The sequence below is a fragment of the Paroedura picta genome, chromosome 3 (genome assembly GCF_049243985.1).
Source record: "Paroedura picta isolate Pp20150507F chromosome 3, Ppicta_v3.0, whole genome shotgun sequence".
NCBI lineage: Eukaryota > Metazoa > Chordata > Lepidosauria > Squamata > Gekkonidae > Paroedura > Paroedura picta.
Window position 1 is genome coordinate 96,719,259 of NC_135371.1, and position 23,685 is coordinate 96,742,943.

Here is a 23,685-nt window from a genome sequence, read left to right on the forward strand (position 1 = left end):
CCACTAACCCCCCAAACCCTCCCCAGACTCCTTCCCGAACTCCCGCCGCTTCCCCACACGAAGCGACCCACCCAGCCACACACTCCGCCACCCACTCACCCGCTCACCGTCCCCGAACCCCTTCCTGACCCTCCACAACGCCCCGACTACCATCTGCCACCTCTACCCCAGCCCCTGTCCCCGCGCTTCCAACCCCTACAACAACTGACCCTTTCCCCGGCCGCTCCCCGATCCGCCCTCACCTTCTATCGATTCTCCTGATCCCTGTCCCCCTCTTCTCTTTGGCCTGCCAGCCAGGCCGCGAGCCAGCGCGGCCTGCTCGCCGGCCAGCACCACACCCGAATGAACCAGGCATGCGCGGACTCACGCGCATGCCTGGTTGCTCAGCCACATGCCCCGCCTCCCGCCCTCACCCACACCACGCATGCGCCGACTCCACAGGAGTCCTCCTTCCCTTCCCTGTCATCTCCGCCGCCAGAACTCCACGCTGCGCCGCTTCACAGCCCGACCCCAACAGCGGCCCAACAGCCTCCCAGGTACGGGGGCCTCGCCTCAAGCCCGACCTCTGCCCATTTTTATAAATGGGCTTTATTTCTAGTTATGATAATAAATACATACAATATTGAAGAATGCCTTTGCTGAATTTAATCCCCCTACCTCCAGAACAAGAAATAACCCAGAATTCCTCCCCTCTGTTTCCAGTCTGTAATTCACCATATGTTTTCTGCATGTCGGTTGGTCTGAGGCAATCTCCCATGATGCTTTTCTCCCCGTTCCAAAAGGGGTGCTTTTGTTTTTGGCTAAAGGGTGCCTGCTTGCACCTTTCTTTTAACTGTGCCTCTCCCTGTCAGGATTCGGTGCCCTTGATTGCCTCTGAGAGCCAGCTTGGTGTAATGGTTAGGAGTGCGGACTTCTAATCTGGCGAGCTGGGTTTGAATCTGCGCTCCCCCACAGGCAGCCAGCTGAGTGACCTTGGGCTTGCCACAGCACTGAGAAAATTGCTTTTGACCATTCAGGAATATCAGAGCTCTCTCAGCCTCACCTACCCCACAGGGTGTCTGTTGTGGGGAGAGGAAAGGGAAGGTGACTCTAAGCCGCTTTGAGCCTCCTTTGGGTAGAGAAAAGCGGCATATAAGAACTAAGTCTTCTTCTTCTTCTTCTTCTTCTTCTTCTTCTTCTTCTTCTTCTTCTTTCTTCTTCTTCTTCTTCTTCTTCTTCTTCTTCTTCTTCTTCTTCTTCTTCTTCTTCTTCTCTCCTCCCCAAAGTTTTTTTTTAAACAAAGTTATTTTATTACAACACAGCTGCGTTGTAACAAAGAAGACTGATTATTTTACCACTTATAAAGATTGGGGAAGGCAGGCATGGAGTTTTCCACTCCAACCTTCCCCGGTCTGAGTTTTCAGCTGGCTTCTGAAGAATGAGGGGAGGCGGACATCAAGAAATCTGCACCTCCCCTCCTCGATATGATCCCGCAGTCACCTCCTGCAGCTGGCTGCCAGATCGCATCAGTGAGGGGAGGCCCATTTGGTTGAGGCCAGGGTAAGGAAGATCTTATTGGGCCCCTCCTTCAATCACCTACCTTAAGACGTTGGGTTGATATGGGCTTGTGGAATCAGGAATGTTTGGGGAGATTGTTTGGCTTTCCCTTGTTAGAAGTTTTACTGTTTTGTAACATTGTAACCAATGTTGTAGATTTTACAGAATATGTACTTTAGGGAAAAGGAAGAGGTGATTGAGGACATGTGGAATGGAGGGGCACTATTGGGGGGAAGAGGTATTCAAGAGGGGAGCTCTAGGGCACCTTTCACATTGGAGGGGGAGGGAGGATGGGGATGAGGAAAGGAGTGTGCCCAAACACTCAAAATGGTGGGCGCAGAGAAAAACTCGAATGCACACATTTCCACACTCAACAGCCTTGACCCCCCTTGAAAAAATTAAATCCTGTTTCCTGAAGATTCCTTTGCTGCAGAGCGAGTGAAGGGGCAATTCTGATCTGTGCCTGAAGAAGCGGATGTCAGTGCAGAAATGCAGAAGTGAAAAAGTTGAGCCTTTAAAAACACAAGTCCAAATGATATTTCTGATGTGGAAACAGTCTCACTGGTAGTCTTCAAGCAGTGGCTAGACAGATATTTATCCTGGATGCTTTAGGCTGATCCTGCACCGAGTAGGGAATTGGACTAGTTGGCCTGTATGGCCCCTTCCAACTCTATGATTCTATGATCTCCAACATCAGTGTTTGGATGTCTAACCAGACTGCAAGGGGGGCAGGAGCAGAAAAGATCAGCATTAAGGATATTCTTGCATTTGCTTGTTCCAGGCCCTTATTGCCAGGTCCAGTGCCTGGCAAACAGGAGAGAAGGAGCAATGATTCCCCCTGCCCTGTTTCTGGTAGCAGTCAGCAGGCTGGGACGCAATAAAAAAGGGGAATAGGGGGTAAACAAGAGACCTGGATTCAGTACTTATTATCTAACATAAGCAGTAGTATGCATAGTAAAAATGCCCACTAAAACTTTAAAGCCTTATCAAACTTCTCTGTCATTCTTCAAGTATTTCTATTGCCAATAGAGAGAGTTCAGCAAATATCTGATCCTTTAAAAAATACTGTAATTTTTTAATCATACATACAGAAAGAAGAAAAGTATAAGTACCAAAATGCTTTAAATTTACAAGTGTGATAAATAGTACTTTTATGAGATCTTTCAGTTAGCTATAAATAGCCTAGGTGTTTGGAGATGCCTTTGGAAAAGCACAATACGAAATAAGAAGTAATTGTGTATTACTCCTGGCGAGACACTTGACATTTAACTGCACATTGTGGTATATCATGTAGAGGCTTCAGCATAGATCAATGGGTCTCAGGTGGTGTTTGTTTTTAAATGGAGTACCTACAAAACTTACCACACGAGTCAATTAGGAAGTGAGTGCAGATGTCTGTATGCTCTAGCAGAAAGTGTTTCTTTTCAGTTTTGTAACGGTTTAATTGTCTTTGCTTTTAGGGATAGGGAGGTGGAGAATGCTCCAATCATGCTTTTATGTAATTCAGTGCAAAGCCATACATTGTTGTAGCTGAGGCTGCTTGACAGTTGGGATAAGGCTTTCTCAGTCATAGCAGTCTATACTAGCAGTCATAGCAACTCTTTCGAAGGGTAAGCCCGTCTCCCTTGAAGCCCGTCTCCCATGAAGTCCCTCCTCTCTCTTGGATTTCCACGTGTAACGTATGAGTCTTTTGGAGGGCTGTTAAATTTAGATATTTTAGTTAATCAAATTGTTGATGTGGTACTTAGAGGATTGGTCAATAGGTCTGTTCTAGAATTGGGCCAGCAAACATAATTAAGTGTTGGTAAAGAGAAAGGCAAGAAATGATTGTGGTGATGTTCTTCCTTTGCTAAAAGTACATGTGTTTGGAGAAATTTTGCAGCTTGAAATACACGGCTGTTCATTTTAAAAGACGGCTGAACTTTTTATAGGCTTTGTGGTTTCGTCAGTGTTCTGAGCCATAACATGTGACTGCGGTGGAAGTAGCCGCAGCAACCTTTTTACATGGAAAAGGCAGCTTTCATGCTGCTGAGTGTGGTCTAATTGTGGCCATGTACGGTGGGATAATAGAAATGATGCTGCTGAAGAAATCTGTTTTTCTGAGACTGGAAGCACCTGAAAGCACTATTTTAATTGGGTTCTGAAAACTAAGGAGAAAAAAAGCTTCGATTATGTCACAGAATTCTAAGCAGTGTTGTCGTTTGGGGGTGGGGAGTATGGTTGATACTCACTTCCATTCACTGAAAAACTGAGTAGAGATTTCTGTCCTTTCGTCTTGTTATCTGCAAAAATGACCCATCAAATATTTTTCATTAAGGGCTAGAACATATAACTACAGAGTCAACTGTTAGTGTGTATGTGTGTCTTTTTCTCATCCATATTCAGCAAGAAATGAAGTATTCAGTGGAATGTTCCACCTCATGCCCATGCCCTAGTTTAGCGCACCACTGCAAACACTTCAGAAATGTTGTTTGTGCTGGCATGCTAAGTCCAGCATCCTTGTGGGCAACGACTGGGCCTCTAGGGAATCATCTGTATTCTGTACAGATCCAGTTGCCTTCTAATCCCCTTCTCTCTTGTTCCCAGCCAGTTAGGCCTTATTTAAACACTAGCTTCAAAGCCCTTTCCTAAGAACGGGCCTTAAAAGGGTCCCCTCCCCTGGCCCCCAGGCAGGCAGCTGAACGTGGCCTTGGGCGGCAGCTTGCAGCCAGATCAAGTGGGGCAGGTGGGAGCTGGGCAGCTTGTTAGCAGGGTCGACAGAGCTCCATAGTAGTCAGCTAGTCAGCTCCTTAGCAGTCCTTAAGGAGTCAGCAGGCCGGGAGGCCCTAGTCAGTAGGCCCAGCCTAGCAGGCCAAGAGGCCCTCGTTAGGAGGCCCTCCACCACGACCCTTTGCCCAGGGCCTCTCCCCTTACCTGCTGCTGGCTCCAAGCACTCAGGCTTCTGAGAGCAAAGAAGCTAGAGTCCAGGGACAGAGGGTGGGAGCTGCAGGGGCAGGGCCAATCAGGGCGAAGCTGGCTGCACCCTGATTGACCCTATTCCAACTTGGACAGCCAGATACATCCCACCCCCTTGTTTGTTTCAGAAATATATAGAGGAACAACAATGGATAAGGATGAAGAAACCAGCTAAAATATAAAATAAGAAGAAAGGTCAGTTAGAAGATTTTAGTCACATGATCTACATATGCCCAGTGTTGTTTAAACTACCGTGCTATGCATGTAATGATGCTCAATGTTCAGGATTAACATGCTGGTGCATTGTTCACCAGAATTTGGATCTCTAGCTTTTTAAAATTACTTGTCAGGCAGGTGAGATCCCGGTTTAACCAACATATTGGGGGCACATTGAAGATAGCATGCATACCTACAAAGGTTATGCTTAATTTAAGCTTTCAAGTCATTTAAACCTATAGTATGCCTGATATTGACACCAAAATAGGAGGGAGGGGGGAGAGAGTGGAGAGATTAAAACTGTGTATCTTCGTCACTAATGTACCATATCAAGTATGAAATGTGTAAAAGAAATAGAAAAAAAGCCCTAGGTTCTTCCCAACTTCCATAACTTACCTTCACACATTCATCAAGCCAGTTTAACTGCCTTTTTGAGTGAGCAAAATGTGTTAGTTGCTTGTTTGATGTCTTCAGTATCATTAAATATTTTCTTTAATATTACCACAAAGATTCTTTAGTCTATTGATCTATGTTCTTTTTTGATACCTTAATAATATGAAGCTAATACTGTAACAAAAACATTGCTAAAATTAAATGCTTTCTTCTTTGTTTTTTTCAGGTCTATAACTCAAACAAAGACAACCAAAGTGAAGGCAGTAAGTAACAATTTTAGGTTGAGAGAGAGTAGAAAATGTTGTTGGATTGTATTGTTGTCTCTCATGAGCCAGTAGGTGGCGGCGCAAGTAGCATTTCATCCCATAGTTATGTAGGGCTAAGCTTCTGAATGTAGTCTGGCCATTATGCATATAGATGCTGTGAAGGTTTGAGTATCGAGTAGTTTTCAATGACAGTAAAGTAGCCAAAACAGGCTGATAATTATTTTGAGGCCCATTATATAATGTGATGCATACATATTACATTACATTACATCTTCTTATTACATAAAGGAGCATTGTGTTTTATGATAGTGCAAGTATGACTGCTGGATACAGTCCAGTTGCTGCAGAGTTCTGGATCACAGATTGTTTCTTTTGGCAGGTTACTTAACTGCCTTTGTTTCCATTTTTACATAATCCAGGCATAGAAGTTTGCAGAAGCGAATCAAGGAGAACTAAGATTCTTCTGGATTTCTTGTTTTAACTTTTTAAAACACTGATCAGTAGACCTGAAGACTCTTGTGCTGCTAAAAGTGTGCATCAGACCAGCAGTGGCTTTTTGCCTGCTGCTCCTTCAAATAGGGGGGGGGGGGGGGGAACATGCTGGCATTCTGTGATTTCACTTCCATGGAAAATCCGGAAATGAGATCATGTTGCTCCAGGAACTGGTGGTACCTCTATGGTTTTACAGTTGTTTCCTGCAACTTCTAGTGTGATGTGACACCACTTCCATTTTTCCCAGGAAGTGATATCATGGCACATATGACACTCATACCTCTAACTCCATGTCCCTACTACTTCCTTGTCAGAGTTGACGTAACAAATAGAACTATATAAATACTTTTGCTTTTAACTTTAAGTATTGAGCAGAACCAAACACCTGTGAGGTAGACAGTGGGCAATCTAAATTTCAGAGCTCTTCGCTTTTTGAAATAGTTTGCCAGCCTGCAAATGTATGCCTGCTTTGATGTTTCCCCTTGTGCCATACACTGACACAGCAGCAAAACTCTAGTTTCTCCTGGCTGTGGGAATATGGAGTTGTTGTGGGGTTTCCCCCCCTGTATGTGTGTGTGTATTCAGTCTGAGAACACGAATTACTGGCCCCTTTATTTAAACATGTCAGTTCAGTAATATTTGGAAGGGGTGAACGATAGCTGAGAGGGGAAATCCTGCTGTGTGTGTGCATGTGTTTCTGAAGACAGACAGTACTTAGTTTGTGAGATCATCATCCCTTTTCTTGCTAAGGGATTCCGTCTGGTGGTGTGTCTTTATAAATAGAATGTTGTCCCCAGTAAATCTGAGAAGTAGCACAGGCATTAACGGGAACCGTCAGGCACAAATCGTTCAGCTGTTAGGTCAGTCTGGCGGGCTGAACACCATGTAGTAGTTCAGCTTCTCTATTGGCTATTGATAAATGGTGTATAATTTTGAACCCACACTTTCTTCTCTTGGATCTCCTCTTTCCTCCTTCAGTTCAAGATTTACATACCTGTCTCTTCTTTAATAGAACCAGTGAGCGATACAAGATGGTGCAATTAGAGGCAATTATGCCTCAGTAGGCTGTACTGTTCTGTCAGCATAGTCTTCCCGTTGTGTCTGCGTTCACTGCTACATATGTTATTGAAAAACGGTGAGCAAGACATGATAGAGCAATTTAATACGAGTCATGTCAGCAACGGATTCTCCGGATAGCATCCAGAAGCATTTTGATAACTTTGAGCTGCTATGCAGAGATACGGAACTGTTAAAAGTTGCAAAGGTACGCCATGGTTGCCTCGTTTTTTATTTCTTTGCTTTTGAATGTACATAAGTTCATTCAGAGTACCACACTTGATGCTAATTCCACCTGGAAGGGGAACCATGTCTGAATCCACAGAACAAAGAAAGGCAGAAGGACTGCCTTGTGGGCTCTGTTTGACTGCTCTGTCCTCACTTTTACATTGCCATGTAGATGTGAGTTGCAATTGGTGATAGGGGCATGCTTCCTTGCTGCTGACACACTGATGATCCTTTCTGTGTCCCCAGTTGTGGGTGGACTATTTATGTACAGAAAATAATTAGAAATCTTTGGGAGAAAGTTGGCAGTCTTCCATAACCATTTAACAACCTCCTATATTAAATTCAGTAAGAAAAGTTGGACTGGCAACAACTTTTTTTGTCGTTTTCCTCTCTCTTCTGTAATTTCCAACATATACAGATGTTTGAATTACAGCCAATGCATTCTTTACATGGGTCTGTTTGCTCAGCAAATTCTTGTGCACTCTCTCAAGTAGTGCTTTTAAAATCGGCAGCTATTCTTCTCTCGGCTGACCCAACAGCACAGATACTGCATGGCTGTGTTACGATAGGATGGGGGAAATGGTGTGTTTCCTTGCTGGGAAACTCCCCTTGTCCAAAATTTCCCTGGAATGTATCCTGGTAATCAGCTGCTACCACTCAGGACTTCCTGAGAACATCTAGACTCACCTGCTGAGTCATAAGAATAGTCAGTTCTCTGATGCTGAGACTGGCACACTCTGTACATGTGCAGTGTGCTTTTCATTCACCTACACTAACCACATGAATATACCTACTTTTTATTAGAGGTTACTTTCTAGTGATTTGTCATGGTCCAAATCCAGAAGGAAAACAAACAGATGGCCACTCAGTGGTAGGATAATCAAACCAAAAGTGCAAAACACTGAGTTGAAACTCCAAAATAAGCTGTGGTCATCGCCCCCGGGGGCCAAATATCACCCCATGGGCCAACATTGCCTAGTGATATGAGGGAATTCATGCCTGGAAACAGAACCGTGAGGTGTCCAGGGTTTTATTAGAGACGTGAAAGGTTGCCGTCATCTGTGATGCAGTTGAGATATACATTGATATTGGTATTTTATGGTATTTTGTATTTTTATGGCAATGTTGTGAACCGCCTCAAGCCAGCTGGTCTGGGAGGGGCGGTATATAAATTTAATTTTAAAAATGTAACTGTTTATTCAAAATAATGGATGAAACCCATTAATTTCTTCAGCAGTCAATATCTGAATTAAATTAATAACATAGGAAATATGTGAAATATATTCCACAATTAAATTAATTACAGAGATCCAGCTTGGTGGAGAGCCAGCTTGGTGGAGAGGTTAGGAGCATGGGCTTCTAATCTGGCAAGCCGGGTTTGATTCCCTACTCCTCCACATGTAACCAGCAGGGTGACCTTGGGCTTGCCACAGCACTAATAAAGCTGTTCGGACCGAGCAGTAATATCAGGGCTCTTTCAGCTTTACCTACCTCACAGGGTGTCTGTTGTGGGGAGAGGAAAGGGAAGGTGAATGTAAGCCGCTTTATGATTCTTCCTGGTACCGAAAAACTCCTTCTTCTATATTTCGTATTACATTTGAAAGTAGCATAAATAAACTACTATAAATAACTACAAAAATAACAATAAAGACACACTGAGAGAACATATAATGCATGTCCAATTTAGTAATAACTCCAGCCTAAAGTAATACACAAAAAATTCAGAAATTGAATATTATACCCAGAGAGACATACCTAAAAATAATTACAATCAATTACAAAGTAAGATCCAATGTTATAGTACAAGGTATCTTCTGTGGCACCTGGTCCACTATCAAAGCATTGTATATAAAGTGACTTCAGTGTTGGTCATTGTCAGTGTTGGTCATTGATTGATGTACTAAGCAGGTTAATCATTTAATTAACAGACCCACTATGCAAGGCATGTGGTATTCCTGCAGGGACACCATAGGTTGGGGAAGGGACTGGGCCAAAAGGCCTGGCTCCGCCAATTATGCACGGTGCTTGAAAATTCTGTGTTCCCTTGCCGTATGTCTTCCGGGGCACTGTGCCAGGCCAGGGCTGGGATGGCACCAGCGTCATGCACAATTGGGGCTGCCCTGCTGCTGCCATTCCAGATTTCCTGCGGCATGCATAATCGGTCAATGTAGCATTTAAACCTCCTGGAGATTGAGTTCGTAAATGGGGGGTGGGGGGGACCTAAATAAAATATTTGCTAAGAATGGTCAATTCTTCAGTGCTGAGACTGGTACACTCTGCAGAGTGCTTTTCCTTCACTAACACTAACTACACAAATAAACCTACTTTTTATTAGGGGCTACTTTCTAGGCTGCAGGAAGTGATTTGTCAGCAGGTGTAACTTAGAAATCTACCATTTTATAATTAAGACACTGATTAATTGCTGCATTCTTTGCCCAGTTTTCATTCTTACCCCATATTCCTGTGCTATGTAATATGTCTTGAGAGAAAAATGTAGGTATGCTAATTAAATCACCAAAGATTCTTACAGAGATATACGTAAATCACTTTTTCCTGGATAACTTATGGTGTGACATATTTCAAATATATGATTTCTTCTAAGACATCTCTGCATGCCTCCTTGTAATTATTTCTGAACATGTAAATGAGAAACAGGAGACAAAAATTGGAAGTAAAACTCATGTACGTTTTATTTATATTCTCTATTTATGTTTTATATTTTTCACTCTGGTGACTACCTGTTTCTTAAACCACATCATTCTGACTACAGATAGATATTATGCAGTGTACTTGTAGAGGTGTGTGGAAATAAAACTATTAAAAGCATACAAAATAAATAAATAACACCAGTTCTTACTTCATGACATCATTGGAAACTAACCTGTGAGTCTCATGGTTAGAGAGATGGGGTCTTAGCAACCTAGTCTTTATGCCATGACATTTATGCCTGTAAATTGGATAAATCAATGAAGACAATACTCTGGTTTCTCTTCAGATCCCATAAATCTTCCACCTTTTAATGAAGACAAAGATAGATAATTGTAGCATCATTCTGATTTCATTTAGACCTATTTGCAATCAGTGTTAACTGATCATTTAAAATATTTGTTACTTTTTATTTATATGACAGGAAATATGCACATGAAACAACCAACAATTAAAAGCTTCAGCATAGGTAGGCTATAGTACTATGTCGGCATGCGCACCTCTCCATTATTTTTTGTTTTCAGGTATACCAAATCCAAAAAAATATTGATATTTCTTTATATTCCTGAATCCCAATACTGGTATAGTATTGAGATTCTCACTGATGGGGCTGATTCTGAGCTGCCCCTTCTTGCAGCTCATTTTAAACTGAGCTGTAACAGGATCCAACCTCAGCCCAGGCAGTGGTGAGTTGAAAGTTCTCACCACTGGGGCCAATCCTAGGCTGCCCTTACAACTAAGGCTTAGTTCTGTGCCCTCAGTGTCTCAGCAAATGTTTATTGAAACTATCTCTGACATAATAAAATCAAATAAATAAAATTTCTTGTTGTTGTTAGGTGCGAAGTCGTGTCTGACCCATCGCGACCCCATGGACAATGATCCTCCAGGCCTTCCTGTCCTTTACCATTCCCCGGAGTCTATTTAAGTTTGCACCGACTGCTTCAGTGACTCCATCCAGCCACCTCATTCTCTGTCGTCCCTTTCTTCTTTTGCCCTCAATCGCTCCCAGCATTAGGCTCTTCTCCAGGGAGTCCTTTCTTTTCATGAGGTGGCCAAAGTATTTTAGTTTCATCTTCAGGATCTGGCCTTCTAAGGAGCAGGTAGGGCTAATCTCCTCTAGGACTGACCGGTTTGTTCGCCTTGCAGTCCAAGGGACTCGCAAAAGTCTTCTCCAGCACCAGAGTTCAAAAGCCTCAATTCTTTGACGCTCGGCCTTCCTTATGGTCCAACTTTCACAGCCATACATTGCAACTGGGAAGACCATAGCATTGACTAGATGCACTTTTGTTGGCAGGGTGATGTCTCTGCTTTTTAGCCATAGCTTTCCTCCCTAGCAGCAAGTGTCTTTTTAATTTCTTTGCTGCAGTCCCCATCTGCAGTGATCTTGGAGCCCAGGAAAATAAAATCTGTCACTACCTCCATTTCTTCCCCATCTATTTGCCAGGAATTGAGAGTGCCGGATGCCATGATCTTCGTTTTCTTGATGCCGAGTTTCAAGCCAACTTTTGTACTCTCCTCCTTCACCGGCATCAACAGGCTCTTAAGTTCCTCTTCACTTTCTGCCATTAGAGAGTTATCATCTGCATATCTGAGGTTGTTGATATATCTCCCTGCAATCTTGATCCCAATTTGTGACTCCTCTAATCCCGCCTTTCTTATGATGTGGTCTGCATACAAGTTAAATAGGCAAGGCGACAGTATACAGCCTTGCCGAACTCTCAATTTTGAACCAATCAGTGATTCCATGCCCAGTTCTCACTGTTGCTTCTTGACCTGCATATAGGTTTCTCAAGAGACAAATAAGATGCTCTGGTATTCCCATCTGTTTAAGAACTTGCCACAATTTGTTGTGCTCCACACAATCAAAGGCTTTAGTCAATGAAGCAGAAGTAGATGTTCTTCTGGAACTCCCTAGCTTTCTCCATGATCCAGCGTATGTTGGCAATTTGATCTCTAGTTCCTCTGTCTCTTCGAAATCCTGCCTGCACTTCTGGAAGTTCTTGGTCCACATATTATAAAATAGAAATCAAATAAATAAATATAAAATCAGAATCCAATAGCATGCATTCTTCAGACTAATCAACAACCACCATGACTGTGGAGATATAAAGCAAAAGCAAATTTTGGCAAATTGGTAACCTGTGTCATAATATCCAGATAAAGCCATATGATGCCATATTGCTTTAGGATGCTTAGGGCTGATCCTGCGTTGAGCAGGGAGTTGGACTAGATGGCCTGTATGGCCCCTTCCAACTCTGTGATTCTGTGATTCTGTGATAATTCTTTGCTAAAACAGCTAATCAGTCCTTTTTAAGTTCAGTTGTAGTTCACATAAACACTTATGCTTATTGGTAGATTTAAAGACTCAAAGAACTTCATCCTTCTTAGAACAGTTTCTCCAACTCCGTCATTGCTTTAGATGGTATTTTCTGGACTCTTTTTCATGTCAACAATATGCTTTCTGAAATGGCACAATCCAAAATTGGTATAATATGCCAAATAGAGCCCCACCCTTAATTCTGGTTACTGTATTATTTTCATTCCTGTGTATAATAATTTCTAACACAGATTTTGCTTGTTTTGCTTCTGCAACACACTGCATCAGAGTTTTTGGTGAGGTTTCCACTGTGACACCATCTTCCCTGCCTATTCTGAGCCAATGCAGCAGGTTTCCGAAGAAGAAAAGAGCATATTTTCAATTCTCTGCCTGGCATCAAGTTTTGCAATAGCAGTTGTGAAATAAACTGATCTGCCTTTTCATAGGCTTGGAGCAAAGTTATAAATACGTGGAAACTTCAGCTGGTATCTACAAGTTTTAAATTTATTTAGTATATATGCTCATTATTGATTTATTTGTTTAGTTTATATCCTGCTTACTTGTAAAGTAGGTAGCCAAGTAAAAATAAACAGACATTTCTAAAATAATATCATGGGAGGTGTTTTCTCCAAGTTTACAAAAATTAAACTTTATATCTGGGACAGTGATGACTGGGAACATAGTTGTTCTTCCGTCACTGTCTGGAAGAGGAGCTCCCAGACTGGCATTTTTTTGGGGGGAGGGGGGGATCTGACTTCCCTCCCTTTTAATTTTACTTTCTTCTAAGTTTATAGAATGAACACAAAAATGTTAGGAGGCTCTGAAGAAGAAACTTGGAAGCCTCTTGCTTTTTTGTTTTTGTTTCGCAATCTATCTGACTTTCCTTGTAGGTAGAGACTGCCCAGGAGCGAGTAAGGCACTTTTGATTCTTAAGGGCTGGCTTTTTCATCTAACTATTTCTCCAGCCCATCAAATGACCGATGGCAGATCACATGTTCCCTCTTCTCTCCTGCACTGAGAGCCATATGTATGTTTCTGGTTTAAAGGATGGAAGAAAGGAGGACCATAGCCAAGCAACAACCTTCTCTCCCCAAGAGTAACCATAGAGTGCCATTCACACCCAAACAGTTACATTGAAGAGGAACAGGAAACCATGGAAACTTTGGCCTGGAGACCTCATCAAATTGAGGAGACATCATATAATGTGTAATGTACAGAAGGGAACAACAGGTGCTGACCTTCCAGTAACCTAGACAGCAAAGAAGGTAACTTGATCATAAAAGTGAAGAGGCTGACATAGAACACTGGCAAGAAAAAGTCAGTTGCTGACCCTTGGAAAGGGAGAAGGAAAAAAAGAAAGCAAATGGATAAGACATCAGCAGGAAAACGAGAACACCTAATAGCAGAGACACTTGTCTGGAAGACTTTCAGAGGCTTGGCTAATGATAGCTTGCACTGTTGTCATATCACCAGAAGTGGTTCAGGTTTCGAAGTTCATTTTATATTTTTGGTTTGTTCATCATTACCAATGATAATGAATTGGTCATGTTGATAGTTTCAATCTGTCGTATAAATAAATATTGTAGAGCATCTACTATGCTAAGATTTATAGTCAATATTTCCTCTTTTATCATTGACAACTGCTTGGCATTGCAAGAGATTAAGAATGTAAGTAAAGTCTGCTGGATCAGACAAGTGGTCTTTCTGATCCAGCATATTCTTTCTCACAGTGGCCAACCAGTTGTTTGTAGGGCTGAATGCACTGGGCATAGCGGCTGATGCCATTTTCTCCTGATGCCTCTCAGGTCCGGTACTCAGAAATCTGCTGCCTCTGTACATAGTGGCTTCCTTCAGTAACCAAGGCCAGTAGCCATTGTTGGACCTCTCTTCGCACCTCTGTAATGTCTTACCTGCATGGGGTGACTTTCCAGAAGATGCACAGTTAAGAAGAAAAGTGAAACAATATTAAGATACTGAGGAGGAAAGACTTGCTGTCCTTTCTGAGCCAAAACAAATACCCTCTTAGAACAACTAAGTTTTTATGAAGGGTGATGAAGCACTCAATATTCTTCCCATTGTCCATGTTTGGTGTAGTGATTAGGAGTGCAGACTTCTAATATGGCATGCTGGGTTCGATTCTGCACTCCCTCACATGCAGCCAGCTGGGTGACCTTGGACTCGCCACGGCACTGATAAAACTGTTCTGACCAGGCAGTGATATCAGGGCTCTCGCAGTCTCACCCACCTCATGGGGTGTCTGTTGTGGGGAGAGGAAAGGGAAGGCGACTGTAAGCCACTTTGAGCCTCCTTCGAGTAGAGAAAAGCAGCATATAAGAACCAACTCTTCTTCTTCTTCTTCTTCTTCTTCTTCTTCTGCTTCTGCTTCTTCTTCTATATGTTCTTATGAAAATGATGGTGGCCTGGCCCAGGTATTAGGTGTAAGGATATCAACTGTTTTAGTTTTTTGAGTTATAAGGACAACTGAAAAAGTAAATAATTGGTGGAATATGGTCAGAAGGTTTGGAAAAAAAAGATAATTTGTTTAGTCATCTACATATTGCAGGCCCATGTTTAAATCTTACACTTCACAGTGAAGAGAAGTAGGAATTTTTCTAATCTTTTTCCGTCTTATTACCCCCATGCACACATACACATTTGCCTTCCTTAATAGGTTGCAGGTTAATTCCTTTGGTTATCAGTTGCCTAACATGGAAGGCTACCTCCTCCCCATTTATGGTACTGTTAATTCAAAAGGTACTCTGTATTGTTTCCTAGAGCTTAGCTGGTACAGTGGTACAGTAACTCCATTTTTCATATGTCCCAGGAATTGGTTGTTCTCCTCAGGCATCCCATAGAATGTGTTATCTATTTAGTTATCTTTTCCCTGCTCTACTGTTGTAACGCAAAAGAACTTATAAAATACAATTTAAATAAGGGGGGGAGGGTACAATAAACAGTTTCTTGGGCTGATCCAAAATCCAGTGAACCAATCTGCTCGAGGCCACAGACTGTGAACCAAGGGTCAAGAGTTCTTTGGTTTTTGCCGAGAGATTCATGCCTCTGTCTTTGCCCAGGCAGACCTGCGCTAGGAAGGGAAACAGGTGCTCAGCAGAGATCACGTGCAGTTAGCAGAACTGTTCCCGTCAAACGTTCTTCTCCCTTTCTATGTCCATGTTCAAGGAAAGAAGGGCTTCAGAGTGTTTATTCATAGGGATGACTCATATTAAGGAGAAGGAAACCTTTGTGGTGTACTTTAAACAGTCTTCAGTCAGGAAGAAGGCTGTGAAAAATGTTCATCCTCATGGGAATCCAGCTCACTCAAAGCTGAGAGATATTTTCAGAACATTAATATATTTTTTACAATCGCCTGATATATTGACCATGTTGGCAGAGAAACTTTCGGAATTTCCTGAGTTTTGGTTGAAAAAGACCTGCTGAAAATAAGAAAACGAAAAAGCCTATTGTTGAAGGCAATTACATATTACTGTGGGATCTTTGAATGGCATTTGTTAACTGGTAATCTTGCACAGAATTATTAAAGCACGTTGATCTTCTGGAAAACATATCATCCTGATCATTAACGACTGGCTTGTTAGTTTTGGATTTGTTCCAAATGTATTGCAGAGATATCAAGTGGACTGCTTCACCCTGGCAAATTTAGGAGTATGCCTCCATAAACTAAAATTGTATCAAGAATCCCTTGAGTATATAAAATTATTGGAATACCTTTTAAAGCTAACCAACGAGTTATGAACTTTTAGTTGGGATTGTCTAAGTTAAATTTAAGGAAGTAGGAGAAGAAGAAAGTTTAAAGTATGTTGAACACCTAATTAATCTGTGGTGTTCCAAAACCTTCTTTTGTTGAAGTTCTTCATTTGCAGTGGTATCCATGTTCTTCAGGTAATCAGTAACCTCTTCACAACTTTCATAAATTTTTTAACCTTGGGTTTTCACTAGTGATGGTAACTTCTCACCAGCCAGACCACAGCATAACCAATAAATGGCAATAATTTTATTCTTTGGGAAGGGGAAGGAATCTAAACTCTAGATTGGGTTCAATTGCATTGGATCCCTACAATGTTACTGCAGTATGAGCTGTCCTTGATGCCTCATTATATATTAAGATGTAACAATAGGGCAGATTTGTGCCAAGTACCATGGTAGGAACTACCTTGTTCTAGATGGTTCTCTGAGACCTTTTATGCACGGGGGCAGCCACACCAGGCTGCTACTGGTTTCTTGTGAGGGGGTAGCATGCCCCACCATTTCTCGTGTACCGATAAGGAAGATTTCCCTTGCTGGACATGGCCCACCCTGGATTTCAGTGTGTCCACATGCCAACTGGGGAGAAAGGTTTCCATGGCATTTCTCTACAGCAGCGGGAGGGAGGAGGGGTGGAGGGTTTACTGTCACGATGGTGGGATTGCACACCAATCTAGTCCCACCTTTGCAGAAGGTTAAAAATGGCCCATTTTACTGTTTTCTGTCCCTGCTGCAACGCCATAGGTGGAGGAGAAGCCGGGCCTGAAAGGCATGGTCGTTGATGGCACCCACGGCAGAAAAGGGAAGCTGAAAAAAAAACAGCATTCCCTTGCAGCAGGGCATCAGATGCCTCAAGTGGGCCAGGTCTGGGAGGGGGCTGGGCCAGCAGCGATGTCATGCATTAGTGGCAATTTGCCCCACTTCCATGTGAAGGCTGGCCTAGTTTTTTCCCACCATGCATCATTGGTCTGAGTCATCTAGAAATTCTGGGAACCAAGAGAGCTACTTTCTGCTGGTGGTCTCTGGCTCTGAAGTTCAAAGGCCTATTGTGTTATGGGTGCCTTTCACTCACCAGGATAACTTCGGAAAGGCGGTGAAGTCTCCAAAGTATCCTGTGGATATGGCTTGAAACAGGCAATTTAGGATCAGCCTGAGCCTTAGAGGTGGGCGGTATATAAATGTAATAAATAAATAATGAATAGATACAAGTAAGAGGATAGGATTTGGATCCCGCAGAGCTGTTCTCTCTCTCCCCAGTTACCCAAACCATGTATGTTCTGCACCCATCTCAAGTTTTCTATTTGTCTCGAGTCAGTTTCGTTTGTTTACTTTAGGTAAGAATGTATATGCTGACTATTGTAAGCAGTTACTCCTGGAACTTTATAACATTATTCAGCTACTTGAAACTGCTATTGCAGTTAACTCAGATTACAACTATGCATTCAGAATCTGTAGACTGCTAAAGCAGCTGTAGAGTTCATAGGTTAATCTTTAAACCAAATTGTGTATTATCCTCTCAGAATGGAGAGGAAGCCAAAGAATCCTTTCCTATGTGCATGAAGGATTCACAGTTGCAGCTGGAGCTTCTTTTTAGGCCAGCGTTGGTTTCAAAAATAGTTTGCCTTGCCAACAGTAGGAGCTCCAGTTGTGCATGCAGTTTTCTTGCATGTAAGTATTTCCCCCCCTACCCATGGATTTAATGTAAATATTGTGCATAAATATACCTAGAATTTCCAACTTGGATTCATGGATATGGCTTGACAAATTACTGAGACAATTTCTGATTAAAAAAAAAAAACAATCATACCAACATGTAAAAAAGCATACCAAAGATAGGGTTTCTTCAAATTGAGCCTCTGGGATGGACCCAACTAACCATGCACAGAGCAAATGCCTGGGAAGGATAAGAACTTAAGCTCCCCCTACGTCCAGTACAGTGCCTTTCTTTTGGAGAGAAAGAAAGCTGTTCTGCAAAATGCAGGAGCCCATGCAAGTATGTGGAGGGGGAATGTTCTGCTGATTTCCCCCTTCCTGCTGTAGCATCCCCTCTCTCTACCGTCTCTTGTGGTGTTTCTGAGGCTCTGTTAGCCCTCAGGAACACGTTTTCAGAAGGCTTCAAAGAATATAGTGGAAAGGGAAGATTGGTTGGTTTCAGCCTTAAAAACTTGCACAGTATTTGTTACATGGGTATTTCTTCCAGAATCCAACCTCAGTATGTGTGGAGCCTCTGTGATCACTGTGTTTACACGTGACATTGTACATTTACTTTTTACAAAGAGAGATTACTAAGTTTCCATGTGAGCTGTTTCTAGAGTCAGTAAGAATATATGTGGAGTGTGTCAAATATGAATTGTATTGTCATATATCATCATTGCCCTTGCTCCTCTAGAAGCAAGTCCACAGGGGCCCAATTTCTACAACATACATGTAAGAAAGAATATAATACATTCAATGTGCCACTTATTTGTATGTACCTGCATATTCATACCAGAGTCTATTCAGTCATGTGGGAACTGATCCTAAAATATATGATTGAAATTCACAAAAAATCTCTGAGAACTCTAATATTTGGGGAAATGGAAATTATTGTGAAACTAGCAAAAAAAAAATACCCATTTTACGAAAAATACAACGGGTGCTAGCCTTCCTCCCCGGACCCAGGCAGACCCATCAAACCCTGACAAGGCCGTGGTGGGGCTGCTTAGGGCAAGGGCAAGCACTAGTGGGGGCTCCCCCCCCCAACCTAGGCAGCCCTGCCGAGGCCGGGCAAGGCCATGTATGGGGCTGCTTGGGGCTTTATTTATGCTCCTGTTTCTGAGAACTCTATTTATGTCATATCTGCAGGAGAATCTGGTTTTTATATAAGAATTTAAGTCCTTTAAAAACATGTTTTTCAAAAAGCTTGTTTCCTTTTAAAACTGAGCTACTTGCAAATAGATGAAGTAGGCTTTCCTTGACAAATAGTTGACTGAAAATAATGGGATTCATATTTTGCTCTAAATCTGACCAAGTTGTATGTTACTCCCTTAGGGATCAAGATCTTAAGCAGAGATGTGTAAGGCTAAAGTATTTAAATTAAATTTGAAGAAAGGAGCCAATGGCAGTTAATTGAGTCTTCTTATTACCATAGTGAGAATGCTTTAATTCTTACTCCACAACTATGCCAGATGCCTTAAGGACATTGTAATTTGTATGGAATAAATATTTAATTCAACGTGATAATGCAGTATGAAAATTTTGCAAAGCAAGCTGATTGTAAAACTGTCATTTGTGGGTGTTAAACTGGCACCCATTAGAAGAAGCGCCTTTTCAGTTATCTTATTATTTCTTTGGTAAGAGAAATCTCACATCTGCCACAGGAAAAATCAACTGTGCAGTTGAGAAAGTATGCTTTATGGCTACTTAAAGATATTTTGTCAAAAGTCCTTTTACCGCAAGGCTACTTAGCCTATAGTTTCATATCTTTATATTAAATAGGGATAGGGATGACTTCATTTTGTCATGTGTAACATCTTTATCCCACAGTCAGTTTGCTACAATGTCACATAAACATTGCTGGTTTGACTTGTAGAACTAATTCAGCAGCAATGTTCTAGCTTTAACTTGTTGCCTTTAGTCATTAGAAAAATTTACATTAGTCATTAAATACATTAAATATGGGGCGCAAACGCACATGCATGGCAATTTCGCGAATGCACGCATGCGCAGAACCGCAATGCATGCATGTTTGTGCCCCTCCGCCGGGAGCGCAAACGTGCATGTGCGGCAGCTCCAGGCCACCCTCTCCCCCCACCCCTCCTAGCGGTCCACAACCAGGAAAAGGCTGCGGGCTGCTGCTGTAAACCATAGAACACGCTGCATTGCTCTAGTAGTGATAGCCAGAAACTCTGTAGTTTTACCATCACATTTCTAGTGGTTCCTAGTAAAGGTAAAGGTAAAGGTAAAGGTATCCCCTGTGCAAGCACCGAGTCATGTCTGACCCTTGGGGTGACGCCCTCTAGCGTTTTCATGGCAGACTCAATGCGGGGTGGTTTGCCAGTGCCTTCCCCAGTCATTACCGTTTACCCCCCAGCAAGCTGGTACTCATTTTACCGACGTCGGAAGGATGGAAGGCTGAGTCAACCTTGAGCCGGCTGCTGGGATTGAACTCCCAGCCTCATGGGCAAAGCTTTCAGACGGCTGCCTTACCACTCTGCGCCACAAGAGGCTCTTGTGGTTCCTAGAGTGATGGTTAATTACTGATTAACCACTGGGGATTTGATTGGTTATTCGGATTTTTTTTAACATTGCTTTGGCAGCAACTGCCACCACAATGCAGGGATCTTTACTGTATGACTAAAGGTAATCATTTTGTTGCTGCATCTACCGCAGTGGGTCCCAAAGGTGCCTGCAGGCTCAAAAGATTAGGGGCCCCTGTGTTAGATAGGGCATCTCAAGAAGATGGCTACCAAGCTTATTTTAGTTCACCGTACAAAAAATTCAGAAAGACATTCATTTCCATTTTGAATAGAAAAGAATTCAGCACTTGGATTGGGGGGAGTCTTTTTCATGTGCTTAACATAATAACATAAAAATTATGAATAAAAATCCTTTAGAGGAATTTTATGATGATTTGTCTCTGTCCCTTCTCAAAATGTTCCCCATTCATACATCAAATCATCTTCAGAATAGTATGTTTAAAAGATGCTTGTGCCGCCCCTCCACCAATTAGGATTATGTGCAATTAGGATTATGTGAATTTTATAAATTCACATGTTCACGTTTGTTCTTTCTTTTCAGCCGCCCAGTTGGATAACATGGGCTTCAACATTGTCAGGAAATGCATACATGCTGTTGAAACAAGAGGTACAGTGGCTTACCCACATTTTTTATTTTAAGGTTGAATTGTATCTTTTATCACCAATTTAATATATCGTATATATACCACCTAGAAGATGAACCCAGTCCCACCACAAAAATACCTTGGGCTATGGTTCACAAAACACCAATAGCCCAGGTCACTAATAAGGGAGCTCCCATTCTTCTCTATGGGAGTAGAATGGTAATCTCCATCACTTTAGAAGGGAGGGAAGTTGCATGGCAAACTGAAAAGGCTTGCAACGATTATTATTATTATTATTATTATTATTATTATTATTATTATTATTATTATTATTTATACATTATATTATAAAATAATATAATTTATAATAATATTTATAATTTTGTTGTTGTTGTTGTTGTTAGATTTATTTCCCGCCGCTCCCTGAGAGGCTCGTGGCGGGTAACAATAGTCTGGTCCCATTAAAATACTCATTAAAAGACTAAAAAATCCCAACATGGCGGAAAATAATCTCATTTCCACCTCCCAGCATGGAGTGTGGAGAGGAATGATGTAACTTCCAATCTCAGGGGAGGGCCAATGGTTCTACTTTGCTGACCCCAGCCTTAACCATAGACCTAGTGGAAGAGCTCCATTTTACAGACCCTGCAGATATCTGGCAAATCCCACAGAGCCTGCAGCTCACCTGGGAGCTCATTCCGCCAGGTAGGGGGCAGGACCAAAAAGACACTGGCCCTGGTTGAGGCTAGACACGCTTCCCTAGGGCCAGATACGAACAGCAAATTCTCACCCGCAGAGTGCAAGGCCCTGTGGGGGGCATAGGGCGACAGGCGGTCCCTCAGGTATGTGGGTACCAACCCACGTAAGGCCTTAAAGTTTAAAGCCAGAACCTTGAACCTGATCTGGGCAGCAATTGCCAACCAATGCAGCTGCCTCAGCACAGGCTGGATGTGGGCCCTCCAAGGTGTGCCGGTGAGGACCCTAGCAGCTGCATTTTGCACTAGCTGAAGTTTCCGGATCAGGGACAAAGGCAGGCCCACATAGAGGGAGTTTCAGAAATTTATTCTGGAGGTGACAGTGGAATCTGCAGGCCTCCTGGCTGTCCAGCCAAAACAGTTGCAAGCCTTTTTAGTCCCTCCCCCTCATTTCTCCCCACTTCTAATCAGGCAGAAACAAAACAGACCAATCCAATTGGACCGGTTCATAGGGAGGGGGGGGGGTTGAATCATCTGGGTTTGGGGTTCAGTTCAGGAACACTCCAAACTGAAAAGGAATTTCCCAATTCATGTCTGTCGCTATTTTTAAGATGTATGATACATCTTGAGACTCTTAAAACATTGGTACCCAGGACTTAGATATATTTTGTCTATCATTTACTACTTCGGTAATTCACTTGTCATATCCAGAGCCTATTTGAATGCAGAAATAGTTTTTCAGATCACATATTCACATATTCACATGACACATACTTATTATTTTATTTATTTTATTTATATTGTATTTATATATTGCCCTCCCCTGGGGCTCAGGGCAGTTTACATGGAATGTAAAAAACAATACATGGAACTTAGTTTTTCTATAACATGAAAATAATTACAACAATAACAATATTAACATTAATAATAACATTATGCTATTTTAAGGAAAAGAAATGTTGGACTATGGCTTTGAAGACACTTCACTACAAATTGACATGTGTATTTGCAACAAAGTCTGTACAGTTTTGCTGATGGATGTTGCAAAGACAATTTTCAAAGCTTTGGTTCAGGGTACGGTATAATAAAAATCTTGCCAACTGCACCAAACACCTGACAATTTGGAAATCTATGTGTTTATAAATATTCTTATGGAAGCTAAACACACAAATATATTTTAAACAATGTGTCTATAAATAAATACGAGATGGGAGAGATTAACACTGTAGTCCTAAACAGAGTTTTTAAAGTACATTATCTTCAATGTCTGCATAGGACTGCATAGAAAAGACTATAGATAGAGGCATCATATTTCTACATTTGTCCCTTGCAAAGAATATTTCCCACCTCACACAAAAATGACTTAATTTCAGGGTGTTTCCTTGGATCTGTTATCATGAATCAAAGTCTGCAAAACAGCCCTATGTGGTGTTTGCTTCCATTTTGACTCAACATGTAGCTGTGCTGAAATGTTTTATTTACTGTTGGAAAGAATCAACTATATACTATATCTCTGTGCTGAAGCTGCGTCTAACTCATTCTTTACTTTTTAAAAAGATAATGCTGGCATGAGGTGAGACTTTACTGAGTTTCTGTACTGATTTTTAAAGTATCCCCAAAATCCTAGGCATCAAAACAGGAAGTCATTCTATTAATTAATGTGTTTGGAATCTCATTTCCAGATATTAGGGGTTCAGCCCATTTGGAGATTTAACGGGTTCAGCTCTGCTATTGTCAAAATGGAAAAAAAAAACAGTTTGTTTTCAAATGTTTCTGTAAATTAAATAACAGTCTATTTTTTCCTTAGGTATCAGTGAACAAGGGCTCTATAGAATAGTTGGTGTCAACTCCAGAGTACAGAAGCTATTGACTATATTAATGGGTAAGTCATCTTTTTAAGAACAGTTGCTTAGTGTTTTATTTTGGTTATGTTGACAATCATAGTGGTAGACATATATGCCAAAAATCTGGAGCCAGTTCGCAGCATAAAGGCCTCTTAGGGGTGAGGATGTTATACTGGACCGTTGTGTTAGAATGCTAATGCACATAATTAAAACATGGAGTTGAATCCAATTACCTTTTTTTTTTTTTTTTGCTGACAGAAGCTACTTTTTTCTCCCTTCATCCAACCTAGCTTCTGGGGGATGGGTCCTCAGCAGGAAGCCTGAGCAATAATTGCATTGTTTCATTCTTCTGTGAGTGTGATTGTGAACTGTGGCTAAAGAGCACCGTGAAAAAGTT

The 23,685-nt window shown here is 41.9% G+C and overlaps 1 protein-coding gene across 7 annotated transcripts in view; it reads left to right on the plus strand.

The window, feature by feature from the left end:
- ARHGAP26 (Rho GTPase activating protein 26) overlaps window positions 1-23,685 on the plus strand; it is a 423,503-nt gene that overhangs the window by 191,931 nt on the left and 207,887 nt on the right. For all 7 annotated transcript variants that reach the window (XM_077326941.1, XM_077326940.1, XM_077326943.1 and 4 more), the window contains 3 exons: window positions 5,327-5,363; window positions 20,707-20,772; window positions 23,252-23,326. In XM_077326941.1, coding sequence (XP_077183056.1) covers window positions 5,327-5,363; window positions 20,707-20,772; window positions 23,252-23,326 — 178 coding nt within the window. The remainder of the gene's footprint in view (window positions 1-5,326; window positions 5,364-20,706; window positions 20,773-23,251; window positions 23,327-23,685) is intronic.